Source organism: Anoplopoma fimbria, chromosome 1 (genome assembly GCF_027596085.1).
Source record: "Anoplopoma fimbria isolate UVic2021 breed Golden Eagle Sablefish chromosome 1, Afim_UVic_2022, whole genome shotgun sequence".
Taxonomy (NCBI): domain Eukaryota; kingdom Metazoa; phylum Chordata; class Actinopteri; order Perciformes; family Anoplopomatidae; genus Anoplopoma; species Anoplopoma fimbria.
Genome location: NC_072449.1, coordinates 6733377 through 6761039, shown reverse-complemented (window position 1 = coordinate 6761039; position 27663 = coordinate 6733377). Strand labels below are relative to the sequence as shown.

Sequence of the window (27663 nt, the reverse complement as noted above, 5' to 3'; positions counted from 1 at the left end):
AAAATCCGGCCAGACTTTTATTGTGGTGGGGTTGTTCCGGTCATGTGACCACAACTCGACCAATAGAATCGCAGAATGGGTTAGTTTGCGGAAGTCATTCAGCGAGCGTGTCTTCTTGGAAATATTTTGTGAAGTTTCATATAGAAATTGGGTACAAACGCCAAATACACCGTGTTCTGCATGATTAACGTCACTATATCTTCCGTCTGTTCAGCTCCTGACATCTGCTGGTTAAACTATCGTTCACCTGTAGTCAGTTATGTCCAAATCAACCAGATTGGACTCAAAAGATAATGAGTCCAAACATCTGCCCATCTATAAGCACAGAGCCGAGCTGGTCCAGGCCGTCAGAGACAGCACTTTCCTGGCTGTCACCGGTGAGACTGGCAGCGGGAAAACCACACAACTTCCAAAGTACCTTCATCAAGCAGGTGGGCTGTGTTTTTACTGTATTGTTACTTATTATATGCAGTCTATGGTTGTTGTATTACACCTAAACTCAAGCTGCATTGCTAGATCAGTACTGCATTATGCTTAAACGTTAAAATACAACATTTAATCCCAATTTAATGAGATTTTGTTGGTTTAACAAACACAGCTGTCTTTGCCTATGTGCATTGTGTCCAGTTAGGATACACATGTCCACCACTGGACTCTTATTATGAACCACTTCCTATAGTTTAATTATAGTTTTATAATAGTTTTATAATAGCTTTATTATAGTTTTATTATAGTTTTATTATAGTTTTATAATAGTTTTATAATAAGTTTTATAATAGTTTTATTATAGTTTTATAATAGTTTTATTATAGTTTTATAATAGTTTTTCTGTCTGTTCATATAATATTTCAGTTATTGTGGATTTTTTTTACTGTTTTCTTATTGCTTATTTATAATACTTTATATTTTTATTTCATTTTATTTTATCTTGTTTTTCTTTTACTATGTCTCTTGTTTTGCACTATACTCTATGCTGCTGTAATCCTGTAAAATGCCCTGCTGCGGGACTAATAAAGGATTATCTTATCTTATCCTCTTTTTTTTCTTGTGTAGGTTTTTGTAAAGATGGCAAAATTGGCATCACGCAGCCCCGCCGGGTGGCTGCCATCACCGTGGCCCAGAGGGTTGCCCAGGAGATGCAGTGCACTCTGGGTAGGGAGGTTGGCTACCAAGTGCGCTTTGATGACTGCACATCACAGGTGAGAGGCAAAGACGACTCATCCCATGTAAAAAATCCAATGTTTTTATTGTGAGTATCTGTTAACGTGACGTTGTTTCTGTGTCTGGGCCAGAGCACGGTGGTGAAGTACATGACGGACGGCTGTTTGCTCAGAGAGATCCTAGCAGATCCTGTGCTCTCTCAGTACAGTGTTGTAATCTTGGATGAAGTCCACGAACGCAGCCTCAACACAGTGAGTCAATACAATGATGACCCAATATCATTAACATCTATCATTTCTGCACTTTTTCCTACATGCATACACCTTTTTTTAGCATGCAAAATGTACTTCTTTCTGTCAACCTTTCAATGCACATATTGGTTTACGTGGTTGTTTTTTTTTGCAGGATATTCTCCTGGGCCTATTGAAGAAAATGTTCACCAACTCCGCCAAGGCCGTTAAGGGCAGATCTTTCCCGTTGAAGGTGGTGGTGATGTCCGCCACCTTGGAAAGTGAAAAACTTTCAGCCTTTCTCGGCAACTGCGCCGTCTTTGCTATTCCTGGGAGGACTTTTCCTGTCACCAGCACATTTGGTTTTGCTGTAGGACCCAAAGACATAGAGAGCACTGGTTACATAAAAGAGGTACTGAGTTTCAGCTTTGAGTCAGGGGTTTTTCTTTAGTAAGATTCTTGCATGGGAAAAAACATTTACTTTATCTTGGTTTCACAACTTTACAATCATTGCTCCAGTTAGATATGTGTTTACAGCTCAATGCATTCTGTTGGTGTTCAGTTCATTTGACATGTTTCGCTTCACAGGTGGTCAAAGTGGCCCTTGATGTGCACACCAGTGAAATGGCTGGGGATATTCTTGTGTTTTTGACGGGTAAGTCATCAAGCTCACAGTATGTGTTAACCCTCACACAATCTGTCACATTAATCCTCCATGTTTTACAGGTCAGTCAGAGATTGAGCGGGCGTGTGACTTGTTGTATGAAAAAGCTGAGAATATAGACTACCGCTATGATGTGGAGGACCAAACAGTGGAGGGCCTTCTTATTTTGCCCCTTTATGGATCCATGCCCACTGGTAAATGCACACAATAGTTGTCACACCTTATTCATCGATAAGTAGATTTAAATTGTAGTTTTCCTCCAGATGAAGTCAATATCTTTCTAATGTGATGATACTGCAAAACAAAACCTCTGAAAAAAATCTTGTTGGTCTTGTCGTAGATCAACAGAGGCAGATCTTTCAGCCTCCCCCTGCAGGGATAAGGAAGTGTGTCGTGGCCACTAACATTGCAGCAACATCTCTCACCATCAACGGCATAAAGTGAGTGAGGCCTGTGGCTATTGGTTGACTGACAGGCTGCATTTATCAGATTTACAGCAATTACTCAAATATTTAACATAAAGCATATCATCCAATTCTTTCCCCCATACAGGTACATCATAGACAGCGGGTTTGTGAAGCAACTCAACCACAACTCAAGGGTGGGCATGGACATCTTGGAGGTGGTGCCTATCTCAAAGTGAGTTTTTGAAGAAATGACATGCCGTATCAAACCTGCAGCTATGTTTTGCTAACACCCATGACATTTAAGAAAGCTTGCCGACAGAGATTAAGACTGGATTTCTTGGTGGGGTGGGGTTTTTTCCTTGATTAGGAGCGAGGCTGAGCAGAGAGCAGGCCGAGCTGGAAGAACCTCAGCCGGGAAGTGCTTTCGGATCTACACCAAGGAGTTCTGGGAGAAGAACATGCCTGAATATACAGTTCCGGAAATCCAGAGGACAAGTCTGACTGCAGTGGTACTCACACTCAAGTGTCTGGGTGTTCATGATGTCATTAGGTACACTGATACCCATTCAGAGTCTGGTTGCCTTCCTTTAGCTCATCTTTTTTTTTTTTTTTTTTTTGCTGCCTTTACCGTCTTTAATAAAGAGTTTGTTTCTTTAAAGGTTCCCTTACTTGGACTGTCCAGAGGAAAGGTTTATTCTTGAGGCTTTAAAACAGCTCTACCAATTTGATGCCATCGACAGGTGAGAAATGATACTTGTTGACTTCAAAGCACAGCAGTATTGGCTTTATGTACTTCTCTGTGTCATTTCCTCTTATGTATTTCTCTAACCTGTTTGTTGTGTTGGCTGTAGGAGAGGAAGAGTGACCAAACTGGGGGAGTTGATGGTGGAGTTCCCCCTGCACCCAGGCCTTACCAGGGCCTTGCTCAAAGCCGCCTCGCTCGGCTGTGAGGACCTGCTGCTCCCTGTAGCCGCCATGCTGTCTGTAGAGAACATTTTCATCAGGCCGGGTCAGCAAATGAGCTTCATGTGTTCAATCACCAAAACTACGAGGGAGAAAAAACATTCAGCTTACAAAAAAGAATAGAAAACCCTTTGTTTGTCCATAATATTTAGTTTATATTTAAGGAAATGTCTAGTAGCAGAGATACTAAAATGTAACTTAAATATAGAGAGACAATGCAGTTCTTTATTATTTACGGACATGTTGGTTTGATTGTTAAATGTGTCAGGAAATGACACATGCAGAGAAGTGTAGTGTGACGACTGATCTCTTCCTGCCTGCAGGCCACCCTGAGAAGCAGAAAGAGGCGGACGAAAAGCACAGGGCGCTGGCTTCCAAGACCGGCAGCAAGAACGACTTTGCCACTCTCCTCAGTGTGTTTCAGTCCTGTAAGTCCAGGTAAAGAACTGGACCGACTATTGCTGCTATATGCATCCATATTATTTATATTGGTTTGTGCAAAGAAATGTCCGTGTTAGTTAATCACCTGCCATATATTCAGGACTTTATACTGTATGTTGATTTATTATCGCAACTATGATGAGTGTGAGCCTTTCTCTTTCATCCGGCAGTGACAGACCGTCATCGTGGTGTAAAGACAATTGGATCCACTGGAGGGCGCTGAAGTCAGCCTTCAGTGTGGAGACTCAGTTGCGAGAGATCCTCCTCCGCCTCCAGCAGGTACAGTAGTTTGCTAAACTAAATTTCACATCACTGACTAAACATGGCTGTAAACATGACAACTGTACAAATGCACAATTCTGCCTATTTATTATGAGCCGTGATTGGATCATGCTTGCTCCCTACATTAATGTTGTACTTGAATAATTGTAAAGGACCTCTTTGTAGATCACTGTGGTCAGGTGATCAACTCTGTCATTTATTAATTCATGATTTTGTTTGCTGACACACTGCTGTGATCATTAACTTGAATGAGACCCTCTTTCCTTTCAGAAGAGAGATTTCCCTGTAGACACCTTTGAGGGCAATAAGAGCGAACTCTTCAGAAGATGCCTGTGCTCAGGATACTTCACCAATGTTGCCAGAAGGTATCACCAAATTCAATTAAAATGATGAAGTATTTAACTCTCTTTTGGGATTCCTTTTATTCTCTCTCTTAGTCATGCAAGCTTTTGCTTGTTGTGAATGATTGTTGAGTTGTTTTTTTTAACCACCAATAGATCAGTTGGAAAGGTGTTTTGCACAATGGATGGCCATGGATCCATGGTTCACATTCACCCATCCTCATCGGTAAATGCATTCTCAAAACAACTTTAATAATAAAGCACAGTTTTCATAGATGTTACGTTTGGAGCCAAAACGTTCATTGCTTTTTCTTCTTCCTTTAATCACAATCCCTTGTTGCTCCAAGTTGTTTGACCAGGAGGCTGAGCTGAACTGGATCATCTTCCATGATGTGCTGGTGACCTCTCGGGTGTACATCAGGACCGCGTGTCCCATTCGATACGAGTGGGTGAAGGACTTATTGCCTAAACTACATGAGGTGGACGTCTATGAGCTGAGCAGTGTGGCACGAGAAGAAGTGACGGATGAGGAGATGATAAAATGGGAGACCAAGGAAGCAGCCAAAAGACAACCAGGTTTTTAGGGTTATTTGATACATATTTTTGAAATTGTTATGTTATACAGCTTAAAGGCTAATGTTAATGGTCATCGCTGTGACCCTGTATGAATTGATCAAACATAAGAGACCTCCCATAGGACAGGGTGGATTAAAAGGCCACTTGGGCATGAAGATCTTAATTTCTAGACAGAGGTAATGAAGAATTAAGTAATTTTATGACAAACTAATAGATTCCTTTCTTCTCTTTTTCAGAGGTTTCTAATGAGGATGTCGTGAAGAAGCTTGAGAAGCGTAACAACGAGACCACTGTCGGCGACGCTCGTGCTCGCTACCTGCAACGAAAGCAACAAAGACAACAAAATAAAGCTCTTTAACAGAAAGCGCTCGATTTAGAGGACACGGTCCACGCAATGTATCACAAAGGAGCGTTTGGAAGAGATTTTTTCTGAATAATAAATATTTGTTACATTTTATAATGAAAATAATATAATTGCCTTGTTTGGTTTTTTTTTTTATCTCTCCACTTTACACACAATGGTGCAGTAGTATATGTTGGTGCAGTAGTGTTTGGTTGCACTTACTGTATTGGTATTAGTTTGTTTCTGCACTGTACTTTTGCTCTGGTTTATGCTCTTAGATGCTTGTTTAAGAAAGGAGATGCACTTATGACTTTTTTCTCTTCAATACCTATGTTGAATACACTTATTTTAAGTCGCTTTGGATAAAAGCGTCTGCTAAATGACTGTAATGTCATGTAATGTAGTGGAGTAGAACTATAAAGTAGCATTAAATGGTACTCAAGTAAGGTGCTCTATCCAAAAGTTGTACTTTTACATTATTTGGGTACACTTATTGTAAGTCGCTTTGGATAAAAGCGTCTGCTAAATGACTAATGTAATGTAGTAGTTGGCTTCATGGGTATTTTTTTTACAAGGTTTAAATTCAAAGAAAAGGTGCTTTTATTTCTTAACACTGAGTAGATTAAGATAGAACTTTAAGTCACTGACTATATCATTGTGCCTTTCGCCCTTTTGGGACTAGTTTGATTTTCACAAAATCAATAACTTTTGCTCTGGTTTATGCTCTTAGATGCTTGTTTAAGAAAGGAGATGCACTTTTGACTTCTGGTGACTAGTAGTTCTCTTGAATACCTATGTTGAATACACTTATTTAAGTCGCTTTGGATAAAAGCGTCTGCTAAATGACTGTAATGTAATGTAATGTAGTAGTTGGCTTTTTACAAGGTTTAAATTAAAAGAAAAAGTGCTTTTATTTCTATAACACTGAGTAGATTAAGATAGAACTTTAAGTCACTGACTATATCATTGTGCCTTTCGCCCTTTTGGGAATAGTTTGATTTTCACAAAATTGATAAAAGCTAATCAATAAATTAACCAATCAATAACTTTTGCTCTGGTTTATGCTCTTAGATGCTTGTTTAAGAAAGGAGATGCACTTTTAACTTCTGGTGACTAGTAGTTCTCTTGAATACCTATGTTGAATACACTTATTGTAAGTCGCTTTGGATAAAAGCGTCTGCTAAATGACTGTAATGTAGTAGTTGCCTTCATGGGTATTTTTCTTACAAGGTTTAAATTCAAATAAATAACTTTTGCTCTGGTTTATGCTCCTCTTAGATGCTTGTTTAAGAAAGGAGATGCACTTTTAATACTTTTTTAATACTGTTGAATACACTTATAGTTGGCTTTTTACAAGGTTTAAATTAAAATAAAAAGTGCTTTTATTTCTTAACACTGAGTAGATTAAGATAGAACTTTAAGTCACTGACTATATCATTCTTGTTTAAGAAAGGAGATGCACTTATGACTTCTGGTGACTAGTAGTTCTCTTGAATACCTATGTTGAATACACTTATTGTAAGTCGCTTTGGATAAAAGCGTCTGCTAAATGACTGTAATGTAATGTAGTAGTTGGCTTTTTACAAGGTTTAAATTAAAAGAAAAAGTGCTTTTATTTCTATAACACTGAGTAGATTAAGATAGAACTTTAAGTCACTGACTATATCATTGTGCCTTTCGCCCTTTTGGGACTAGTTTGATTTTCACAAAATTGATAAAAGCTAATTAACCAATCAATAACTTTTGCTCTGGTTTATGCTCTTAGATGCTTGTTTAAGAAAGGAGATGCACTTTTAACTTCTGGTGACTAGTAGTTCTCTTGAATACCTATGTTGAATACACTTATTGTAAGTCGCTTTGGATAAGAGCATCTGCTAAATGACTGTAATGTAATGTAGTAGTTGGCTTCATGTGTATTTTTTTACAAGGTTTAAATTCAAATAAATAACTTTTGCTCTGGTTTATGCTCTTAGATGCTTGTTTAAGAAAGGAGATGCACTTTTAATACTTTTTTAATACTATTGAATACACTTATTGTCAGTCGCTTTGGATAAGAGCATCTGCTAAATGACTGTAATATAATGTAGTAGTTGGCTTTTTACAAGGTTTAAATTAAAAGAAAAAGTGCTTTTATTTCTACAACACTGATTAAATAAATACACAACTTCACACATGACTTCTTTTTATTATTTTTTAAAGTGTTTTGCACTGTGCAGTTGGTGTGGTGAGAGGTTAAGGTCCCATCACAGCCCAGCCCTGGCTGTCCTTCCACACACACCGACCGTTCAGGTGCAGTGGACCCCTCTCTGGCCTCTGACGTCACTTCCGCTCTGTGTGCTCGTCTGTGGCCGGGCACGGGAGGGCTTCCACGCGAAACGCAGCCGACTGAACGCGCTCAAAACCCCACGAAGAGGCGGGTTTACTCTCTATTTACCATTAAATACACCACAGGGGGCTTTATTTGTGTTGTTTAGATACACATATACCCTCCCCCCCCTCCTCTCCTCCTCCTCTTCCTCCCCCATCATCATCATCATCATCATCCCGGTGGACTTTATTCCCACTCGCTCGCTCCCGCACGCTTCTGCAGCAACAGACCCGAGCGCGCCGCCGCTGTTGTTGTGTGTGTGTGTGTGTGTGTGTGTGTGTGTGTGTGTGTGTGGTCATTGACAGGGGCTCTCAATACACACGGGCGTCGCCGGGAGAACCGACCGACCCTTTAAGGTAAGAAAACCCCCCCGAGAGGGAGAGAGGAGATGGGGGGTGAGGGTGTTAGCTGACATGCTAACTAGCTGTTAGCTCCGGAGCTAGCTGCCTTGTTTGGTCGCAACGCGCGGTCACGGCCAGCGTTCTATCGCTCCCGCTTCTGGTCTTAACTGCCAGGCGGCGGCGGTTGGGAGGTTGTTTTCAGCAGCTTGTTTACGGCAGAGAGGCTAACGGCCGCTTTTTTGAAAAAAAGGGTAAAAAAAAAAAAAAAAAAAAATAGGGGGTTTACGTCAACGTCAACGGTTGTTGACTTTGACTCAACTGTTAAGCCCCCCGGTAACGTTACCAACGTTACACACAGAGGGTGTGTGTGTGTGTGTGTGTGTGTGTGTGTGTGTGTGTGTGTGTGTGTGTGTGTGTGTGTGTGTGTGTGTTAATGTGGCATCTCCAGAGGTACACTGTGACCACAACATTTAACTGTAAACTGGTTTAATATGCAAATATATATGTATGTATTTATGTATATTATGTGTGTGTGTATTTATATATATATGTATGTGTGTATGTATTTATGTATGTATCTATTTATATATATATGTATGTAGATATATATGTATAAATACACACATGTATATATATATATATGTATATACATTTATGACTTCTGGTGACTAGTAGTTCTCTTGAATACACTTATTGTAAGTCGCTTTGGATAAAAGCGTCTGCTAAATGACTGTAATGTAATGTATATATATACGTATGTATACGTATATATACCAGTCAAAAGTTTGGACACACCTTCTCATTCAATGGTTTTTCTTTATTTTTATTTTTATTTTTTTCTACATTGTAGATTAATATTGAAGACATCCAAACTATGAAGGAACACATATGGAATTATGTGGTAAACAAACAAATGCTCAACAAACCAGAATGTTTTATATTTTAGATTCTTCAAAGTAGTTGAATGAGAAGGTGTGTCCAAACTTTCGACTGTACTGTAGTTACTCTCCTGCCATGTACAGCCGTGGGTGCACCTCTGATGGCCACAACACAGTCTGGAGTCATGGGAATCCTTATCTGTCTTTATCTTTGTAAACAAAGCAGTTTAAACAGTCTTTCTCGTCTGGTGACTGTAATATTCAACTCCCCCATCATTTTCACTGAAATACTGTGCAATTCTGGTAAAAGAAAATCTATCTTAATCTGTTGATTCAGTGTTTGACCCTGTGGATCACCAGGGCCTCTCTACAAACACTCAGCTCTGAGGGGCTATTACATTTAACAATAAAGAGCTTTGCAGCCAATTGTTGAATCAGTGGAATATATGATTTGGCATTTCTACATGGCATCACTTGAGTAACAACATCAATACCATATTTAAATATATTATGACACTTGTTGTAGGTCAGGAAGGGTTGCATGAGATGGTGGAGGTACCTAGAGTTTTTCAAATCTAACTTGTAGTCATGATAGTCATTCTGCTAGTTCCGTTTTCGATGACACTGTCGGATGATCAGATATGAGCTGGTGAGCAATCGTGCAGATTTCAGCAGTTTTCTTTGTTGTCGAGTTGTTTTTCAAGTCAACAGAGTGCCCGAGAAGGAGAGATAATTATTCAAGCGCAGTGTGGTGACAACACATTTAGATTGGCATCAAGAGCAATACACAAAAAGTTTCCTTTGTCTTGAGAAATGGTTTTTGACTGTATGTGTTCACCTCCAGCTACCTGGCTGTAGTTTTACTTCCCTTTTAGGGCACATTTCATTTTTTTTTGATCTAAAAATAATATTTTGAGGAAATGAACAACAAAGTTGTTTTATTTTTACTGTTGCACGTCAGCAAAGGTTTTAAATAATTTATAATGACCTAGAGTGCCCTCATATTAAGTATCCAATGGACATTCTGTTACTCAAACCAGGTGATTTATAGCCCCTCTCATATTAATGAGCAATGGTGGTCTTTGTGAGCTGTAGATGTTAAACCCACACTAGGCTACAATTAGCATCGTTATTGTGTATTCTGCATTAACAGTATTTATTTTTGTTCTTGTCTTTCAGGTATTGATACAGTTTCTTTGTCGTCTGAGCCACTGTCAGGCACTTGACCAATAGGAAGAGTTTGCACAATTTTCACCAGCTTGTCTGCAGCCCCCTCCCGGCCCAGACAGTCTTCTGCACCAGCATGAATGAAGTCAGTGTTGTGAGAGAGGGATGGCTCCACAAGAGAGGTAAGTGGGCCTCATGTGTTCACCGTCAATCATCGGAGTCTACGTTAATATGATAGTCCATGTAAAAATCTACATTTTGAGTTTAAAATAATCCAGCTGTATGCTTGTAAGGTGTCTGTCAAGTTAGTTTACGCATTAATGCAGAACAGCTGTGCTCAGCTTAGTTCAGTCCCTTACAATGGATTTTGATTGTTATAGTTGTGTCACACAGCATCCACATTAAAGCCAAACTCACAAGCAAGACCTCAAACATTAAAACTCAGTTGGATCAAAATTCTTCACCTGTCTGTTTTCCAGGTGAATACATTAAAACATGGCGTCCTCGCTACTTCATCTTGAAGAGCGATGGCTCCTTCATCGGCTACAAAGAGAAGCCTGAGGTGTCCAGTGACCACAGCCTCCCACCACTCAACAACTTCTCTGTTGCAGGTCAGTTTTCCCCATCTGGATGGCATTAGTTTGTGCAAAGTTGTTTTTTTTTATGTTTTGTTGTTTGTGCCTTCAGTTTTTCAGTGTTGGCTAATGTATCTCTGCCTTATAGAATGCCAGCTCATGAAGACGGAGCGCCCAAGGCCCAACACATTTGTTATTCGTTGCCTGCAGTGGACCTCTGTTATTGAGCGCACCTTCCATGTAGACAGCAACGAGGAGAGGTAAAACACATTAGTTCCAAAGGTTTTATTATATTGCAAATTATCGGCCTGTTGGGTAGAAAAAGACCTTGTGAAAATGTAAGTGCTGCCTGTAGTGGGCTTGAGGCCAGTACATTTGACAAACAGACATCACCAAACAAAGTCTGTCTACACTGAAACACCAGAACAATATGAACATAGCTAAATCTCTTTTCCTCCTCAAACTACACAACAAATCTGTTCAGGAGAGACAGACTTGTTACTCTGCTGAGTCCCAGCCTGCTCAGGCTTAGTTCTGTTGCCTCCTGCTCCCCATTATCAATTACATAAGGTGTTTCAGAGTAGCCAAACTTCCTGTTAAGTTGATCTCACTGATATTTTCTTTTCTTTCGTCAGTCAACTGAATACATTTCAGGAAGTCCACGATTTGTTCGATCAAAGCTTATAAAATCTATTTATTTAACCAGGCAAACCATTCTCTTTGCTGCACCTTTGCACTGAAATGTCAGTCAAATCATGTGTCACGTAATTCTGGTTTGATCACAGCATAATCATAAATACGGGGTAAAAGTAACATTTAAAGGTTGAACTCAGATATGTCAACTTTGGAAAGGAATTGTGGGCAAAACACTGGTTTGCTGTGACTAGAAGGCAAAAATAGAGGAAAATAAAATAAATGCATTTTCAGATTTAGCCAGATAAGTGTGCACATAGTTGAGCTAGAGTCCTAGCCTTCTGTCTCTATTATGGATTAGACAGGATATGACTAAAGTATTGATGGTGACTTGAGGTAATCTCAACATATAGGACAAAAAGACATCAGGAGCAACATAGAGGGCCTTTTATGGGCCGTTGTTCACTAAGGGCAGCAAAATTCATTTTTGTTTGCAAGAGAAGGAAAGACCATTATGCTTGAAATAGAATTTATTGTGAGATTGAACCTGATTATAATCCCCTAACCCAAGCAATCGCCATCCAGTTTTGTTTACATCAGCTCTGCCAAGCACCAAATCCCAGCAGCCCCCCAGATTATCCTACCTTCTAAATTGTGTTTGCTAAACTACTGCTTTCCTTTAACATATACTTTTGGAAAAACAACATATAAACCATCTGTCTGAATACAAAGAGTTTACAAAAATATGTCATTGCTAACTACGATATGTACCCTAAAGCAAAACCTCTGCCAATTCAAATGTACTTACAATAGATTGAGAGAAATGTAGACATGTCTTTGACTAGATTTGATAACGGTAATGTGTGTTTTCTTCTGGGTCAGGGAGGAATGGATGCGATCGATCCAGGCAGTGGCGAACAGCCTGAAGAGTCAGCATCAGGATGAGGAGCCCATGGAGATTAAATTTGGCTCACCGAGTGACAGCAGCGGCACAGAGGCGATGGAGATTGCTGTGTCCAAATCCCACTCGAAAGTGGTCAGTATTTGCACAAGCAGTGCCTGGCAGCTGAGTGTTTGCTGTGTTTGTCCGGCTAAGCTCATCTTTATTGAGCAAGTTGTTTAAACTTTAAGCCTCTTTCTCAAAGCTTTTTTGGTGAGGCAACCTTAAAATGAGTCGAGGGCAACGTGTGTGTCTGTGTGTGTGTGTGTGTGTGTGTCTGTGTGTGTGTGTGTGTGTTTTCTCTCTAGTCTTCTACTGATTCTCTTTACTGGGTTTTCAATTGGTCTGTTTTTACGGACTTTGTTTGTCTTTTGTCTGCTGGATTTGTCGTACAGAGTAAAAAGCAGGTAGAGATGCAGTATGTATAACAGTTAAACGTTCTGCATATCCACATACTTTTATGTTGACTGATGATTGTTTAATGTTTTGTGGTTCTTTAAAGTAGTTTGATTATTTTGTGGAAAAAAAAATACACTTCTTTTATGGACCTACCCCTATTTGAATGATTTCCTGCTTTATATTGTATGTTAAATTATTCAAATTGTGATCACCAGTCACCGTAGGCATTCAAATGTCTTTTTTTAAGATTATTTGAGCATTTTAAGTCCTTTTTATTTGATTGTTATAGTTAAAAGAGACAGGAAAAGTGTGGACAAAGAGTAGGGGGATAATGCGGGTGGGAATTGAACCAGGGACCCACTGCTCAGGGCATTAGGCCCCCATGCGGTGGGCACTCCAACCTCTCTGCTATTTGCTCACTGTTAAGTGTTCATTCAAAGGCGTACTTCTCTAATTTGAGTAGAAATATTTATCACTATTTCAGCATGATCTGTTGTACATGCATGAGAGAAATTTGTGTGCGTGTGTAAGAATACATCATATTTAGTGCACCAACCTCAGCAGAAGGGATAGTACAATGGGGAGCCACTGACTCATCAAAATACTCACAACAATCCAGTCCATTTCAAAGACAGGCCATCATATATTTTTATATTATATAGAATACATTTAGAACTCACAGATGTAACATTAATGCATCATTTTCATCCTTTTTTTCTTTAGACCATGAGTGATTTTGACTACCTGAAGCTGCTGGGAAAAGGGACATTTGGTAAAGTGATCCTGGTGAAGGAGAAGGCCACAGGGATGTACTACGCCATGAAAATCCTCCGCAAAGAAGTCATCATTGCTAAAGTTAGTGTTAATCCCATTACAGTAAAATCTTGACTTTAATTTGTTTTGGAACAGTATTATTCTCAATTTATTATGTGGTCTTGCTCTCATTGCATCAACCAAATGTGTGTGTGTGTGTGTGTGTGTGTGTATTCCTCTAGGATGAAGTGGCACACACGGTTACAGAAAGCAGAGTTCTGCAAAATACGCGACATCCCTTTCTAACGGTGAGTTATTGTTGGCTCGGTTTGTGCTTTCCAAAATGAAGGGACCAAGAGTACAGACGCTAATATTTTTGTTTTTCTCCTCTACAGACACTAAAATATGCATTTCAAACGCATGACCGGCTATGCTTTGTGATGGAGTATGCAAATGGAGGAGAAGTAAGTTTTCCTCTTTCTCATCTTGCCTACAATTGTGTGGATGTACCCGGGTGACCTCTTGGAAGATGGCTAACTGTAGTAGCAGAGGTGTAAAAAAGAAACCAAAAACCTTGTGATGCATCGGTTTAAGGATGCTTTCACACCTAACCTGTTTGGTCCGGTTAAAAAGGACCCTCGTGCATTTGACTGGTTAGTGTGATTCACTTGGGCAGCTGTGAAAGCTGTCAATCAAACCTATGAGGGGAAGAAACAGCTAGACCACACACCCATAATTTCAAAAGCTAAATTACTATTAAATCTTTCTGTTGATCGTGTACTGTTCAGGAAGTGATCTTTTAATTGATCTGCATAAACGTGTGTATATTTGTGTAAATCCATTGGTAGGAACGCAAGTCATATAGCAATCCCTCAAAAATACTTTCTGTTTTTTTGCAAGATTCTTTTATTTTCTCCTGTTTGTCATAACTTTTGTTCCATTTGCAGTCAAATACTAATAATGCTTATACTCAGTTATTTCCTCATGAGCTCTTTCTGGCCTCAAAGAGCATTAAATATGACCACAAAGAATTACTAACAAACTTAACAAATCATTTTTATTTCATAAAATCAGGTATCTCAAGGCCCATGAGGAATTGTTCCGTCCCTTATTCCTGTGTTTACTCTTCTTTTCCCTCCTTTTCAGCTCTTCTTTCACTTATCGCGGGACCGAGTGTTCTCAGAAGACAGAGCAAGATTCTATGGTGCAGAAATAGTGTCAGCACTGGAGTACCTGCACTCACGCAATGTAGTTTACAGGGATTTAAAGGTAAGGCATCTGCTTGCTTTAACAGTATAGTATTATTCTTTTGTAAATAAGCTGGAGGGATATATTCCTTTACATGCTTTAACCCTAGATTGTCATACAATCTAAAACTAACATGAGTCTTTTCCTGCACAGCTGGAGAACCTCATGTTAGACAAGGACGGCCACATAAAGATAACAGACTTCGGGCTGTGTAAAGAGGGGATCACAGACGGCGCCACCATGAAAACCTTCTGTGGAACGCCGGAGTACCTGGCACCGGAGGTAACGCAATGATGGCTTTGGACTCTGACGTCAATATGTTGTGTGACCAGGATTATGTAAATCAGTACTGATGCTAAAGGGCTTTGATAAATTGGTAGTTTCATGTCTGAACACTTTGTGGTATTGTATTGGTATCGTGATATGGGACTAGATATCGTCTAAGTGTTAATAATCAACAAGTAACTGGGATGGGAAAGAGCTCTCAAATTTTGTTCATAACCTAAATGTCCTACAGCAGAAATGTAAGTGTATAGTGAGGACATCATCTGATCTGAACTGCTGCAAAATGAGTTTGTTTACAGTAGGAATAAAAGCACAACAAAATCATACAGTTAAATTCAATCATTTAGTATCTGTAAATAGATTTTTTTTGGGGGGGGCTTTTGCCTTGATTTGACAGTCAGTGTAGGGTTGAACAGTGGACGTTGCTGTTATGTGGTATGCTCCTAAACCCTTATGCTACAGGGGCTTAATAGGGATTGGTCATGTAATATGATGAAAAAGGACAGTATGCAACAGTGCATTATCTTGAATTTACCAGAAGATTAAAAACTAATAAGATTTGATCACTGATGCTAAAGAGTTTCAAATGTCTTTTTGAAATTGGGTCAAACAAGGACTTCTTTGTAAAAAATCATAGATATTCCTGCACTGATATTCCTCTTGATTTATTCCTACCCTGTCAGGTGCTAGAAGACAACGACTACGGACGAGCGGTGGACTGGTGGGGGTTGGGCGTGGTCATGTACGAGATGATGTGCGGTCGGTTGCCCTTCTACAACCAGGACCACGAGCGTCTCTTTGAACTTATTCTCATGGAGGAGATCCGCTTCCCCAAGAACCTGGCTCCGGAAGCCAAGGCCCTGCTGGCCGGCCTGCTCAAAAAGGATCCCAAACAAAGGTTCGTGGTTTGTAGCTGTTTGTTTTTGAAGTTCCCTCGCCAGCAATAGCTTTGGCAAGACGTATTGTGTTTTTGGGTTGTTCGTCGTTCCTCACCATTCTTGTGAACGTGATATCTCAGGAGTGCCTTGAGGGAATTTCTTCTAATTTGGCACAAATGTCCACGACTCAAAGATTCAACTGATTACAGTCAAGAGGTTAAAGGTCAAGGTTACTGTGACCTCACAAAACATATTTTGGGCTCAAGAATAAATATACTAATTATGACAATTTAACACAAAGGTCTAAAAGGATAAAATTATGAAATGATGGCATTTTAAACAGACATGAAAGTAAAATGCAACCGCAAGGTCATAATTCTGCTAACACCGTATTCCTTGATAATCAGGCACTAATTTAGTAAATACATGAAGGATAATGGTGGTCAAAATAAGAACGCGATCATGTATTAATGGTGTCTCTTTTAATGTTTGTTAGTAAACTGATGGCAAGTGTCACTCATTCTAAATCAGTAGCTGAAAAGTTGAAAATAGAAATTATACCCAAAGATACTTTTACAGATATTAAACCAAAATTAAAACGTGTTTGATGAAATCTTAAAATTCCCACTTACATATTTCTTTAGGTCTGTTTTTGTAAAGACAAAAGACATAAAAGAGCATTTCACTGTATCAAGCAGCATTTAGAAAAGTTTATCTATTACAGTGCTAGTGTTTTGTTAGATTGTCATTGAAGCATGATGGATTTCTCTCGACTGTTCATAAATTACCTTAAACATATTTTGGGCATTTCTGTACTGACACATCTGAAATAAGCTAATGTCGGCAAAATATTCTTATTTCATTCACAGCAACATCCAAAATATAAAATAAAACAATCATGAAATTGTGGAACAATGTTTTAATATTAAACGCGCTTAATTTAAGATAAAAATAAACGTTTTCTCTTTATGTTCGGTTTCGCTGTGAAAACATGACTGTTCAGCTGAATAACTGCCTCCTGAAGATGCAGCAGTGCAGCTCAAGAAAAACATTTTCTCTTCCGGGGACTTTGCACCCCGTCCTTAGCACTTGATTAGTTTTCTGAATCTTCCCCTGCGCTCGAGGGCACCACATATTCAGCTATAAAATAAGTAACCCCATTATTACGCCTTTGTTCCTTTTTGATTAGTTTTGGTACAGAGTAATGGTCATAAACAAGGACATAATTGATTGTTGTTTTGGTCGAGCCCCGGTGTTTCCGGGAACGGTCGAAGAGCTGCTAATATTAGTACATTGAGCACTGCCTGACTTACCAACACATGCAGCTGTTAGCAGTAAGGAAATGAGGACTACATTTGTCTAGAAATTGGTTAATACAAGTCAAAAGGGAACAACACAAAATAATCGCTTGTTGTACATTTCTACTGACAGTGTTTGCACAATTATCTGTCTAAATAAAAAGGTTTCTGGTGAGTGGGTGGTGATGATGATAGTGTTTGTGTTTTTGTTTCCAGGCTTGGAGGCGGACCGGACGATGCCAAAGAAGTGATGAGCCACAAGTTCTTCACCTCCATCAACTGGCAGGATGTTCTTGAAAGGAAGGTGGGGTACCGGGAAAACTAATGACATTTAAAATAAGATTTTCAGAATGTAAAAATGACTAATATCGTTTTATTTTTCTCCTCAGCTTATTCCACCCTTCAAGCCCCAGGTAACATCAGAGACGGACACGCGTTACTTCGATGATGAGTTCACAGCACAAACCATAACAATAACCCCCCCTGACAAGTGTAAGTATATCGACAACTGCTGTTTTTGTGCTTTGAATTTGGATTTAGAAGAGTTTTTACACATTCATGTCTAAACTGGTTGTTCATGTATTTTTCTTTTCCCTCCCTCTCTTTACTCCAGATGACAGTTTAGACGCCGAGGATTCAGATCAGCGCACACACTTCCCTCAGTTCTCGTACTCCGCCAGCATACGGGAATGATCACTGAGACTCTTGAACACGCAGGCAGGCTAACACACGATCACAATCCCACATACACACTTGCACTGCTGGGGAACGACACAAACAAAAAAAAACTGGCACAAGACACATTTTCATTCTGTCTTTAACGCACGTGCACACACGGACGCACGCACGCACACATACACACACACACACACACATATCCTGGCTATTCAGACAAGACGGGGATCATTGAGTATGAGATGAACACACGGGCCGTGAGTGACCGACCTCAGGAGGTTTGTGTGGATTGTCCGGCAGCTTTTGTCTCTGTGCGTCCTCTCAGGGTTGGCTTCAGGCTTCCCTGCAGGACCTCTGCTGCACTACACTGGGGTACCACATCAAAGCCTTGACCCTTTGAAAACCAGGTTATGCCAGCAAGTACCACCTCTTTACCAGCTGTACCCATGTTACACACACACACACACACACACACACACACACACACACACACACACACACACACACACACACACACACACACCAACCCATGCATAGACTGCATATATATATACACACAAGCAAACGTACTTGATAGAATTTTAAAAAAGCATAATCAAAATTAGGAAAAATAGAAAAGATTTGGGGAAAAAGACAAGATTGTTACATCGATTGTTACGGTTTTAAATGTAAAGCCATATTTCTGCATTTTTTGTGATTTGTTTTTTTTTTTCTTTTTCTTTTAACAAGTGCTCTTTCTGGAACTTGCTGTTACAAATCAAATGTGGGACTGCTCCTACAGTAGGAGCAAATGGGGAGGCGGGGGGAGGGATGCCATTTCTGTGTTTGCACTGCACGTGTGTGTGTGTGTGTGTGTGTGTGTGTGTGTGTGTGTGTGTGTGTGTGTGTGTGTGTGTGTGTGTGTGTGTGTGTGTGTGTGTGTGTGTGTGTGTGTGTGTGTGTGTGTGTGTGTGTGTGTGTGTGTGTGTGTGTGTGTGTGTGTGTGTGTCAGAATCGAAGAGTGGACGTGTGAATGTGTGTGTGTGCGCGCATATGAGTGCAGGAGGATGTATGAACAACCGTTTTGATTCTCAACCATCCATTTGTGTCTGTTTTCATGCACGTTTTTAAACTCTGAACTATTGCTGGAATATCGACTAGAGGGCACTACACAACAAACTCAATGGCCTTTTTTTTTTTTTTTTTTTTTTTTTTTTTTTAAAGGGAACAAGCATGTAATTTATGATCGCCGTGACCAGTCGCCGCTAAATTGACTCAGTCAGGAATAGAAACTGGGATCTCATGCATGGCTAACCTTTGCTTTAAAAAATCTTCATTAATTAATTTAAAGTGATGCAGCAGTCTGGTTCATAGAGTCCAGACTGACCTACCGACCAACTGGCTGCTGGTTGGAGGTGTAATAGTACGTTTTCATTAAGGCCAGTCCCTATGTGTTAAAGAGAGGAAGTAAAGAACGTAAGAGGAGAATAGAGACGAAACGCTTCACCACAGACCAACGTAGACGCACACAGCCATTCGCTGTCCTCGATCCAGTAATTCTCACTCCCTAGCTGAAGAGTTAGGCACAAATCTTTTGTTCATTTTTCTATTTGTAATATCAGTGTAAGTTTTAAAGATTTCTTTTTTTTTTTTTTTTTTTTTATGTTCCCGTATTTAAAGAATGAGAGTTCAATCGTTGTTAAGTCTTTATAATGAGGCCAAAAATTGACTGACTTTGTGGACGTTTATCACTTCAAATGATTCCACATCTGATGTTTAGGACCTTTTTGTTTTGTGTTTTCTGTAATGCTGTGTTGAGAGGCACTTACAACTGCGTAGTTGTATGTCTGGAGCAACAGTCTGCAGGTTTACAATCCAATTAAATGCTGCATGAGCTAGTCGACCAACCTTCAACCTGCAGACAGGGGGAACAAATCAAAACATCAGCAGATGCATTGTTGAGTTGAAATGAAAATCTGCATTCTGTGAGTCATGACGGCACATGATACCACAGATAAGTACTCATATCTACGCAAGCATTTTCTGTTCCATATTGCTGGAAGAGATGTTGGTTGCTCTTTGAGCTTCACTAAAGGAACATCAAGATCTTTTTTTGTCTGTCATTGTTTTGTTTTTGTTTGTTGATTTTTATCCTTTTTTTTGTCCATCTATTTCTCAAATTTTGGAAGACACATTGTCTTGTTTAAGTATACATTATATAAAAAATTATATATTAAAAGTTTTTAAACTGCTTTCTTTTTGATTTCTTTCTCCATTTCAAGGGGTTTCCATTGGATGAATGGTTATGTAGCTTAGATGGTAACTCAGTAATAAGATTTTGAAGGGGCAGCTAATTTTTTGTTTGCATTATCACGTCCTTCAGGCTGAACTGAATACACTGCTCAGAATTTGCAGAGCATACATAAGGAAAGTATTATTAAGGGAAATCAACATAATTTGATCATTCTTTTTGAAACTAGAGAGAAAATAGTCCCTATATGCAGTTACAACTTGACTACATTATGCAGAACGGATTTTAAAGTTGTGCACCTTTTTAAAAAAACGAAACTATTTTCCAGACAATGCTTGAACAAAGTAGAACCCATCCTTTGATATATATATATATATATATATATATATATATATATATGTATATTATATGGCATGATCAAGAATAATGAAATTGATATTTTTCTACCATTCTCTGCAAAGCACTTAATTAAGGTTTTTTGCAAAATACCTCTATCAGCATTCCCTGGGATACCCCCTCATGTCACATATTAATTTGTTTTTGTTATGTTTGTGTGAGTGACAGACTGAGACAGTGAGAAGTTTGAGTGAAAAATGGTGATGAGGACACAGAAAAGCAGCAGGGTTTTTTGACTCATCGTTGGGCAGCAGGTGGCCCCCAGTTCCTGCAGAAGAAGAAGAAGAAGATGATGATGATGATGATGATGTGATCAAATGGCTTTGATTTACAGTTCACAACTCCAGCACCTCTTCTCACTGGCTCAGGCACAGCCATCATACTCTAGCCTAGCGTCCTGCTTTGGAAACAGCAGGATCGGACATCAGAACCACTGCACTGATGGACTCCACTGTGGATTTGCCTTCATTGCTACCATGGCCATAAGGGGGTGCTGCTGAACTTTTTTAATATTGGTTGTGAAGCCATACCCTGAACCTCGCTGCTGGCCACGCTTTAAGCAATGCTTCACAGCTGAACATGCAAGTTAATACCCCTGACCTCTCCTGTAGGCAAACACAGGCACAACAAGTGCCTCCTCACTATTGTGTAAATACCAAAAAAAAAAAAAAAAAAAAAAAAACTTAGCTTGATGGTGAATGCAGCATTCGTAGAGGGGGAGGACTGCAGCTTTGTAGTATTTGATTTGCAGCTTTACAATGGTTACCTTGCTTCTCTGTATATTTGAATGTGATCACGAATGTCACACCTGATGCAGATGCTACAAGATGTTTTTTTATTTATTTTTTGCTTGTTGCTGTTAGTTGAGGCTCAGAGGGCAATGAAAAAAAAAGCAATCTTTAAGGGGAGGTCATTGTCTCGGTGGACAGTCTCAGCCCCCCTTTGCAAGACTTTACAATGTAACGGGTGATACCTGCTACAAAATGGTAGCTTATAAAATTTGCAACTATAATGTGCCAGTAAACATTTTTACTGAATAAAACTGTGTGGATTTTTTTTATTACAGTGTAAACCTGGAGCAGCTCTGCAATATTCTGTAACGCTTAGTATAGCAGTGTTCAATGTGATACGACCAAGGAGAAGAGACGTCACGCGTCGTATCACTGGGGTACAATACTGACGCTCGAGCGTATCCAAAAGTCTGAGTGCAACCAAAGAGCACCATCCCTTTATTTCTAGCTCTTTCTGCAGTAACCCTCCATCATAGCAGCTCCAGTTACATTGTGCATGTGCAAAACCTCATAGCTCAAGGCCATGTCCCACCCTTCATTCAATATCCTGGTTTAGAGGTCATTGTATGGATGTTTTGTCAGGAAGTTACTGGGTTTTAACCAACATTGTGACCAACATTATATAAGCTTAACACGATGAGTATATATATATATATATATATATATTTCTTTTTTATATATATATATATATTTTTTTTATATATATATAAAAAATATATATATTTTTTTTTTTATATATATAAAAATATATTTATTTATATATATATATATATATTTTTTTATATATATATATTATATATATATATTTAAGCAGGTTATTACGTTATTTAGATTCAAAATCCTTTAATTGGGAAAGTTTTAGTCCAGAAACACACATTCAAATAAATATATTTGGTATTTCTCCACCAGAATCAATTTTCGGTCATTGTGGGAAGGCTTTGAAAGCAGAATTTAGGCAAATGTTTTGCAAGGTCAAATTTTAGAAAATGTCTATAGAAGCAGTTCAATTAATGTAGAAAAAGAAGTTTTGTATAAATCCTCTTGAGGACTTTGCACTCTTGACCTCAGTATTTCTCTGTTATTTAGGAGGTTTAAGTGGAATGCATAATGTATAAAACAGATGAACATTATCTTGTTTCCCTCAAACATGTAAAAGAAGGAGGACAACACTTGAACAATAGTGCAGGGGTAATGGATTAGACTGTACAAATCAGATAACATGCATGAATCACCAAGAGCCAACTACAGTCCCACCACAGAGGCCTCACAGAGGGCTGTGTTTCCTGAACATGAAGTGAACACAACACTGCTGTATTGTGGTGCATGTCTATTTAATGAACTTTATGTCATTTCAACAGAACATATTCTTTGAAAAAAAACAAAAAAAACGGAAGTCCCGATCCTTCCCCGTTTACCTGGACACCGGGTGTGTCCCCTCCCTCCCCAATCAGTGTGGCCCACCTGTCGCTCTTTATCAGCGGCTCTCCGTGCAGCATGGCCGCTCACTCTCTGCTCCAGGCCTCCGCCGACACCCCGTGGATAAGTAGCTGCAGCGGCCCGGCACGTGGAACTCTGTCTCCGGCTGTGATCATGGCCAGGACTGGTTTCTGCGACTCCAAGCCCCTGCTGGACTTACACAAGAAGGTGAGCATGTGTCCAGTGTGCTCAACAGACCTGCTCTAAATCAATGCATAGATACAAAAAAAAAACCATGATATTCATAATTACCCCCTTTTATTTTTAACCATTTCCCCTCTGTTCTATATGTATATATATATATATATATATATATATATATATATATATTCTGATTAATTAATGACAGATTGTTGATGGTATTTAATGAGCATCAGTTGGGCGATAACTGTAATTAAAACTTTCCCATCATACTTTTTTATTTTTTTAAACTTAAAATGCTTTGCCTATTGTTTCTCAAGCTCTACATACAGGCCTGCACTATGTTTGTGTTGTCAGGAAAGTAATTGCATTCACCTGGTTTGATCCCAGGTGTCTCAGACTCATTAATCAGATGCTTGGAGTAGAAGTGTAGGAGTGTTAATGAACTGAAGTGAATTATTATATTTCAGCACATTCATTTTCCGGCATTACTGTCCACCGATAACTAATATTCATACAGAGAATAAAGTGCGGCAAACTGCATTCATTGTCAAAGATATATGATGTTTTTACCCCCCCTAGTACAGGTAATAAAAATGGGTATGCCATGATCACATCTGTATTAATAAGACGTTGTGTTGTCCCTGCAGGCGGATGAGAGGCGAGCCCCGTTAAGAACTTGGTCCAATGCCTGTGGGCCTATAGATCGGTGGCAGCCTGTGGAAGTAGAAGAGTCCAGGATGGCCCCTGTCAAAATGGAGCCAGAACGCAGATGGGTACATCTTCTTTCCCGCTTGTCCATCTTCACCCAACACATTCTACAGTGTCTCTAGCTCTTGTTTTAACTGATTTTTCCCAGCATATCAGTCTAAAGTGATGACTTGAGTGGTTAGAGGAAGGTCAGGATGTGACTGACCTGCCCTTTGTTGCAATAGAAGCTACTATTTGTATTTGTATGTGGTTCAAAGCATCAGCTAAGCGTATTAAGTCATATTTTTTCTCTCATGATCATAACAGTCCCACTTCCAAGTGTGTGTAAGGCGTTGTCTTTTTGCAGGAAAGGAGGTTATCGGCACAAACAAGCGAAGGCATCATCATGGGCTTCCATGACGACAGTTTATCACACTCAGCTGGTATTGTAATCCATACCAACATTTTTTAATAATCATTTTCACCCAAGAGTCCCAACTAAAATGCGCTTAATATGAGCATGACTGCAGCTTCTACACGTTTGGATACAACTCTCAGAAGGACAATAGCTGTTAAATAATGGATTGTTTGCTTGTGTCAAATTATGTTAATATTTAGCAGTCATTTTGCTGGATGAAATTTTAAATTCAGTGATTTTTATTGTGTTTAAAAAAAAAAAAAAAAAAAAGATTAACTTGCATGTCTCCTTCCTTGGCCTCCTTTCCATCCTGTGTAGCAGATGGGTGTGTGGAGGAGCCTGCGCTCCTTTACCCTCATGGGCTGCAGGGTCTTCACAGCCTACAGGCACTGGTGCCCAGCTTGCTGCGCCATGAGGTGGAGACGGCACTGGAGAAACTGGACCTCATATGGGACCGAGCGTACGCTTGGGATATGTTCTTGGATATGATGGTGAGTGAGATCACATAATTGAGGGGCAGATTGGCACAAACACTAATCACACTGAATGGCTTTAAATATTTAGCGTGTGCCTCCTGTTTTCTGTTTTCACCCTGCAGAGAACTCAAACACTAAACTCTTTTCCCAACGCGGAGCTGCCGAGGCATTTTACTGATTCCACTCGTTCTGTGCTGGTAGACTGGCTCATTCAAGTGCATGTAAGTCTCGCTGAAGATGGAGGGTTTGATCTTCCTCAAAACAAAGCTGGTCTAAATGGTCAGTTAATTTACAGTCAGTGCTTGCTGCATATAGTGGCAAACCAGTAGCAAAAGGATGGCCTGTCAGGAAAAAGGGGAAAGATTCTTGCATTTGAGGACATAACATTTTTTATATTTCTTTTAGAAAGTTAGATGAGTTATACCACTCATATCTGTACAGTAAGTATTAAGCTAGATCGGGTTAAGTAATACACAAAGTTAGATGGCCTGTCAGGAAAAAGTAATACACAAAGTTAGATGGCCTGTCAGGAAAAAATAACTTAAATTAAGAGTTTTCTTGCATTTGAGGACATACATTTTTTTATATTTTATTTTAGAAAGTTGGATGAGTGATAGCGCTCAGATTTGTAAAGTTAGTATTAAGCTACAGCTGGTTATCTGTAAAGACAGGAAATTGCTAACCTGACTATGTCCAAATTTAACAAACCAACACATCAAAAGCTCGATTATTAACATTTTATCCAAAAAAAAAAAAATTTTAACCGTACGAGAAAGCTAAATTGTGGATTTATAGTCGTCAATCTTGATTGCCTGGTTTATTTCCTACCAGGAGATGATGCACTTTCAGGAGGAGACCCTCTATCTGGGCATACACCTCCTCAACCGCTCCCTGCGTGAGATCAAGGTCACCACGGTCAACCTGCAGCTCCTTGGCATGGTTTGCCTCTTCCTCGCTGCGAAGAAGGAAGAGTGTCTCCTGCCTGAGGTAAGCTGGCTCAGCCCTCCTCAACTATGAAGCTACGAAGTGTGTTAAAACCTGATTGATTTAGTGTTTGTGGTGCCTTTTAACATATCTAAATAATCCATGAATGGTTTGTATCTAGGTTTCATTTGATTGTTGTAGATTTAAAGCGCTTAAACTTCTGACTTGAGTAACGATCCAACATCTCTTCTCTAAGAAAATACACATTCTCCTCTGTTGTGCTTCTTCTTCCAGGTGTCTGGACTCTGCTACTTGATGGACCACACCTACACAAAGCATCAGCTGCTGCGAATGGAGCGTAAAGTCCTCTTAGGGCTCAAGTTCGATTTGTCCTACTGTCCCCCCCTGCACTTCCTCCTCCTCCTCGCCTCGATCGCTCGCTGCAGTGCCATGGTAGATCTGCATTATTTGTTCTTTGTCCAGTTACTCATTTTGTCAGTGAGGTTAGTTTCCAGCAGTGTCATCTGTGCCGGCAGGTGGTGTGGATGTCTCGCTATCTGCTGGAGCTGTCTCTCCTGGAGGGCCAGTGTGTGGTGTTTCTGCCCGTGCAGCTGGCAGGAGCGGCCCTCTGCGTGTCCCGCCAAGTTCTGCAGGAGCCCCTGACGCCAGAAGGGGAGGCTGCGTGGTGTCTGGCCTCCAGTGTCCATGTCGGCAGGTGTGTTATGACTTAAAAGATGCACTCTCATCCACAGTATCCTTTTTAAAAAAAAACTTTACCCCTGGTATCATCATCATCAGCAGCTCTGTTTTTGTCCTAACTTCACACATGCAAAAACTTTCCAGGTGTTTTTGTAGGAGTCAGCATTCATCCTACCTGTCATTTTAACATCTGTGTGCTTTGTGTTTCTCAGTGAGTCCGCCCTGCTGAGGATCATGCACATTCTGGCCAGTGCTGCAGCGAAGGCCCACACCCGAGAGACCTGCGCTACTTTTATTAAATTCTCCTCCCCAGAGACCATGAAGGTCAGCATGCACCCTGGTCTAAAGAACACCGTCGGTCTGCTGGGTGTATGCTCTTGACATTCCTGACTCCCAGAAACCAAATAATATGCCGAAGCTTCAAAGTAGATGCTTGACCAGTATCACTTGAGGACTTGACTCCTGTGTGGTCCAGTCCTCTGACCAAGACTGTTTATTCTTTGCTGTGGACCCTGAAGAGCTACCATGGAATTGGGTGAGGAAGAAGTAAGAAAGATGTTGATGCCAAACATTGTTTGACAAAGGATTGTATTGCACTTTGCATGTATGTGATTTAGCTAACGCAGTGGGACACCCGTTTTATGATCTTATCCTGCAGCCGATTTAGAAAATATTTGAATTGTATTGATGTGTCCTTGTCTTGTCATTTGTGAAGAGAATTTGGGCTGTCTATCAAGGTATTTTTCAAAGTTTTAATGTAAAAATAAAGTGTCTGCTGCAAAGTTTAAAAGTTTCAGCTGTTTTATTTTTTACACAAACTGCAATTTGTACGGTTCTACATGACAACAGAGCCCCCTTCTGGCTGCATGGCTGCATTGTTGGCCATTCCTGCTCACACGTGCAATCACACTGACACAGCTGACTGGCTCAATAGGAGTCGCTTTAGAGAATGTTGCCTGGTACAGCATATATCAAGATTATCCCTTTGTGCACTGTGCATAGTTTTGTTCATCACCTATTCAGTTGGATTATTTAAAACAATAATGTGTATGCAGGATCATTCCAGCATGCATCAATAGGTTTGTTGACACAGGCGATGTGTGCAAATCTGTGGTCACTGGTCAGTTGCTTTTTATTTTTATTTTTTTCTACATTGTAGATTAATATTGAAGACATCCAAACTATGAATGAACACATATGGAATTATGTGGTAAACAAACAAATGCTCAACAAACCAGAATATGTTTTATATTTTAGATTCTTCAAAGTAGTTGAATGAGAAGGTGTGTCCAAACTTTTGACTGGTACTGTATATATGTTTATATATATTCTACTTTACAACAACAGTGGTAAATAAAACATTTTACTTAAGCAAAAGAAGCGATATCACAGTTTAAAAATTGCAAGTAAAAGTTCCAGATTTAAAAATAATATCAGAAGTATTTGCTACAAATCTTAGTAAAAGTAGCCTCTCAAAAGTAATAAATAATTATAATGCAGAGTGGCTATTGTCCATTGGATCATTGCAAAAGAAGCTATATCACTTTTTCAAAATTGCAAGTAAAAGTTCCAGATT

The 27663-nt window shown here is 39.6% G+C and overlaps 3 protein-coding genes across 5 annotated transcripts; all 3 read left to right on the top strand.

The window, feature by feature from the left end:
* The first annotated feature begins 101 nt into the window (after positions 1 to 101).
* On the top strand, positions 102 to 5479 carry dhx40 (DEAH (Asp-Glu-Ala-His) box polypeptide 40). Its single transcript, XM_054597907.1, has 17 exons — positions 102 to 431; positions 1054 to 1199; positions 1293 to 1412; positions 1567 to 1803; positions 1980 to 2046; positions 2118 to 2249; positions 2396 to 2495; positions 2608 to 2694; positions 2830 to 3012; positions 3122 to 3202; positions 3314 to 3471; positions 3749 to 3863; positions 4037 to 4145; positions 4419 to 4513; positions 4646 to 4715; positions 4837 to 5065; positions 5302 to 5479. The coding sequence occupies exons 1-17, from the start codon at positions 260 to 262 to the stop codon at positions 5421 to 5423; spliced, it is 2223 nt and encodes a 740-aa protein (XP_054453882.1). The 5' UTR covers positions 102 to 259; the 3' UTR covers positions 5424 to 5479.
* A 2210-nt stretch (positions 5480 to 7689) lies between these two features.
* Positions 7690 to 19033, top strand: akt2 (v-akt murine thymoma viral oncogene homolog 2). Of its 2 annotated transcripts, none has more exons than XM_054616970.1 (14): positions 7690 to 8132; positions 10175 to 10344; positions 10642 to 10773; positions 10886 to 10997; positions 12253 to 12406; positions 13433 to 13564; positions 13705 to 13770; positions 13858 to 13926; positions 14609 to 14731; positions 14864 to 14992; positions 15679 to 15893; positions 17388 to 17475; positions 17561 to 17663; positions 17785 to 19033. In XM_054616970.1, exons 2-14 carry the CDS (start codon positions 10299 to 10301, stop codon positions 17862 to 17864), a joined length of 1449 nt encoding a protein of 482 aa, XP_054472945.1. In that variant the 5' UTR covers positions 7690 to 8132; positions 10175 to 10298; the 3' UTR covers positions 17865 to 19033. The 2 variants fall into 2 exon arrangements, with proteins under 2 accessions (XP_054472945.1, XP_054473025.1); XM_054617050.1 differs by lacking the exon at positions 7690 to 8132 and adding an exon at positions 8348 to 8368.
* Positions 19034 to 22700: 3667 nt separating this feature from the next.
* ccnp (cyclin P) lies at positions 22701 to 26863 on the top strand. Of its 2 annotated transcripts, none has more exons than XM_054603074.1 (9): positions 22701 to 22907; positions 23531 to 23656; positions 23938 to 24013; positions 24307 to 24479; positions 24587 to 24685; positions 25296 to 25451; positions 25683 to 25841; positions 25925 to 26103; positions 26300 to 26863. In XM_054603074.1, exons 1-9 carry the CDS (start codon positions 22758 to 22760, stop codon positions 26466 to 26468), a joined length of 1287 nt encoding a protein of 428 aa, XP_054459049.1. In that variant the 5' UTR covers positions 22701 to 22757; the 3' UTR covers positions 26469 to 26863. The 2 variants fall into 2 exon arrangements, with proteins under 2 accessions (XP_054459049.1, XP_054459058.1); XM_054603083.1 differs by having other exon boundaries at positions 22702 to 22907; positions 24310 to 24479.
* The last annotated feature ends 800 nt before the right edge of the window (positions 26864 to 27663 follow it).

What these genes read in the sequence shown, in the direction of transcription:
- ccnp (XM_054603074.1), top strand. Translation starts at nt 22,758, where the DNA reads ATGGCCGCTCACTCTCTGCTCCAGGCCTCCGCCGACACCCCGTGGATA. An exon ending in TGCTGGACTTACACAAGAAG is followed by an intron (nt 22,908 to 23,530) that starts GTGAGCATGTGT and finishes TTGTCCCTGCAG; the next exon opens with GCGGATGAGAGGCGAGCCCC. An exon ending in TCGCTCGCTGCAGTGCCATG is followed by an intron (nt 25,842 to 25,924) that starts GTAGATCTGCAT and finishes CTGTGCCGGCAG; the next exon opens with GTGGTGTGGATGTCTCGCTA.
- akt2 (XM_054616970.1), top strand. Translation starts at nt 10,299, where the DNA reads ATGAATGAAGTCAGTGTTGTGAGAGAGGGATGGCTCCACAAGAGAG. An exon ending in CCAAATCCCACTCGAAAGTG is followed by an intron (nt 12,407 to 13,432) that starts GTCAGTATTTGC and finishes TTTTTTCTTTAG; the next exon opens with ACCATGAGTGATTTTGACTA. An exon ending in TAGTTTACAGGGATTTAAAG is followed by an intron (nt 14,732 to 14,863) that starts GTAAGGCATCTG and finishes TTTCCTGCACAG; the next exon opens with CTGGAGAACCTCATGTTAGA.
- dhx40 (XM_054597907.1), top strand. Translation starts at nt 260, where the DNA reads ATGTCCAAATCAACCAGATTGGACTCAAAAGATAATGAGTCCAAACAT. An exon ending in TATTCTTGTGTTTTTGACGG is followed by an intron (nt 2,047 to 2,117) that starts GTAAGTCATCAA and finishes CATGTTTTACAG; the next exon opens with GTCAGTCAGAGATTGAGCGG. An exon ending in GAACATTTTCATCAGGCCGG is followed by an intron (nt 3,472 to 3,748) that starts GTCAGCAAATGA and finishes TCCTGCCTGCAG; the next exon opens with GCCACCCTGAGAAGCAGAAA.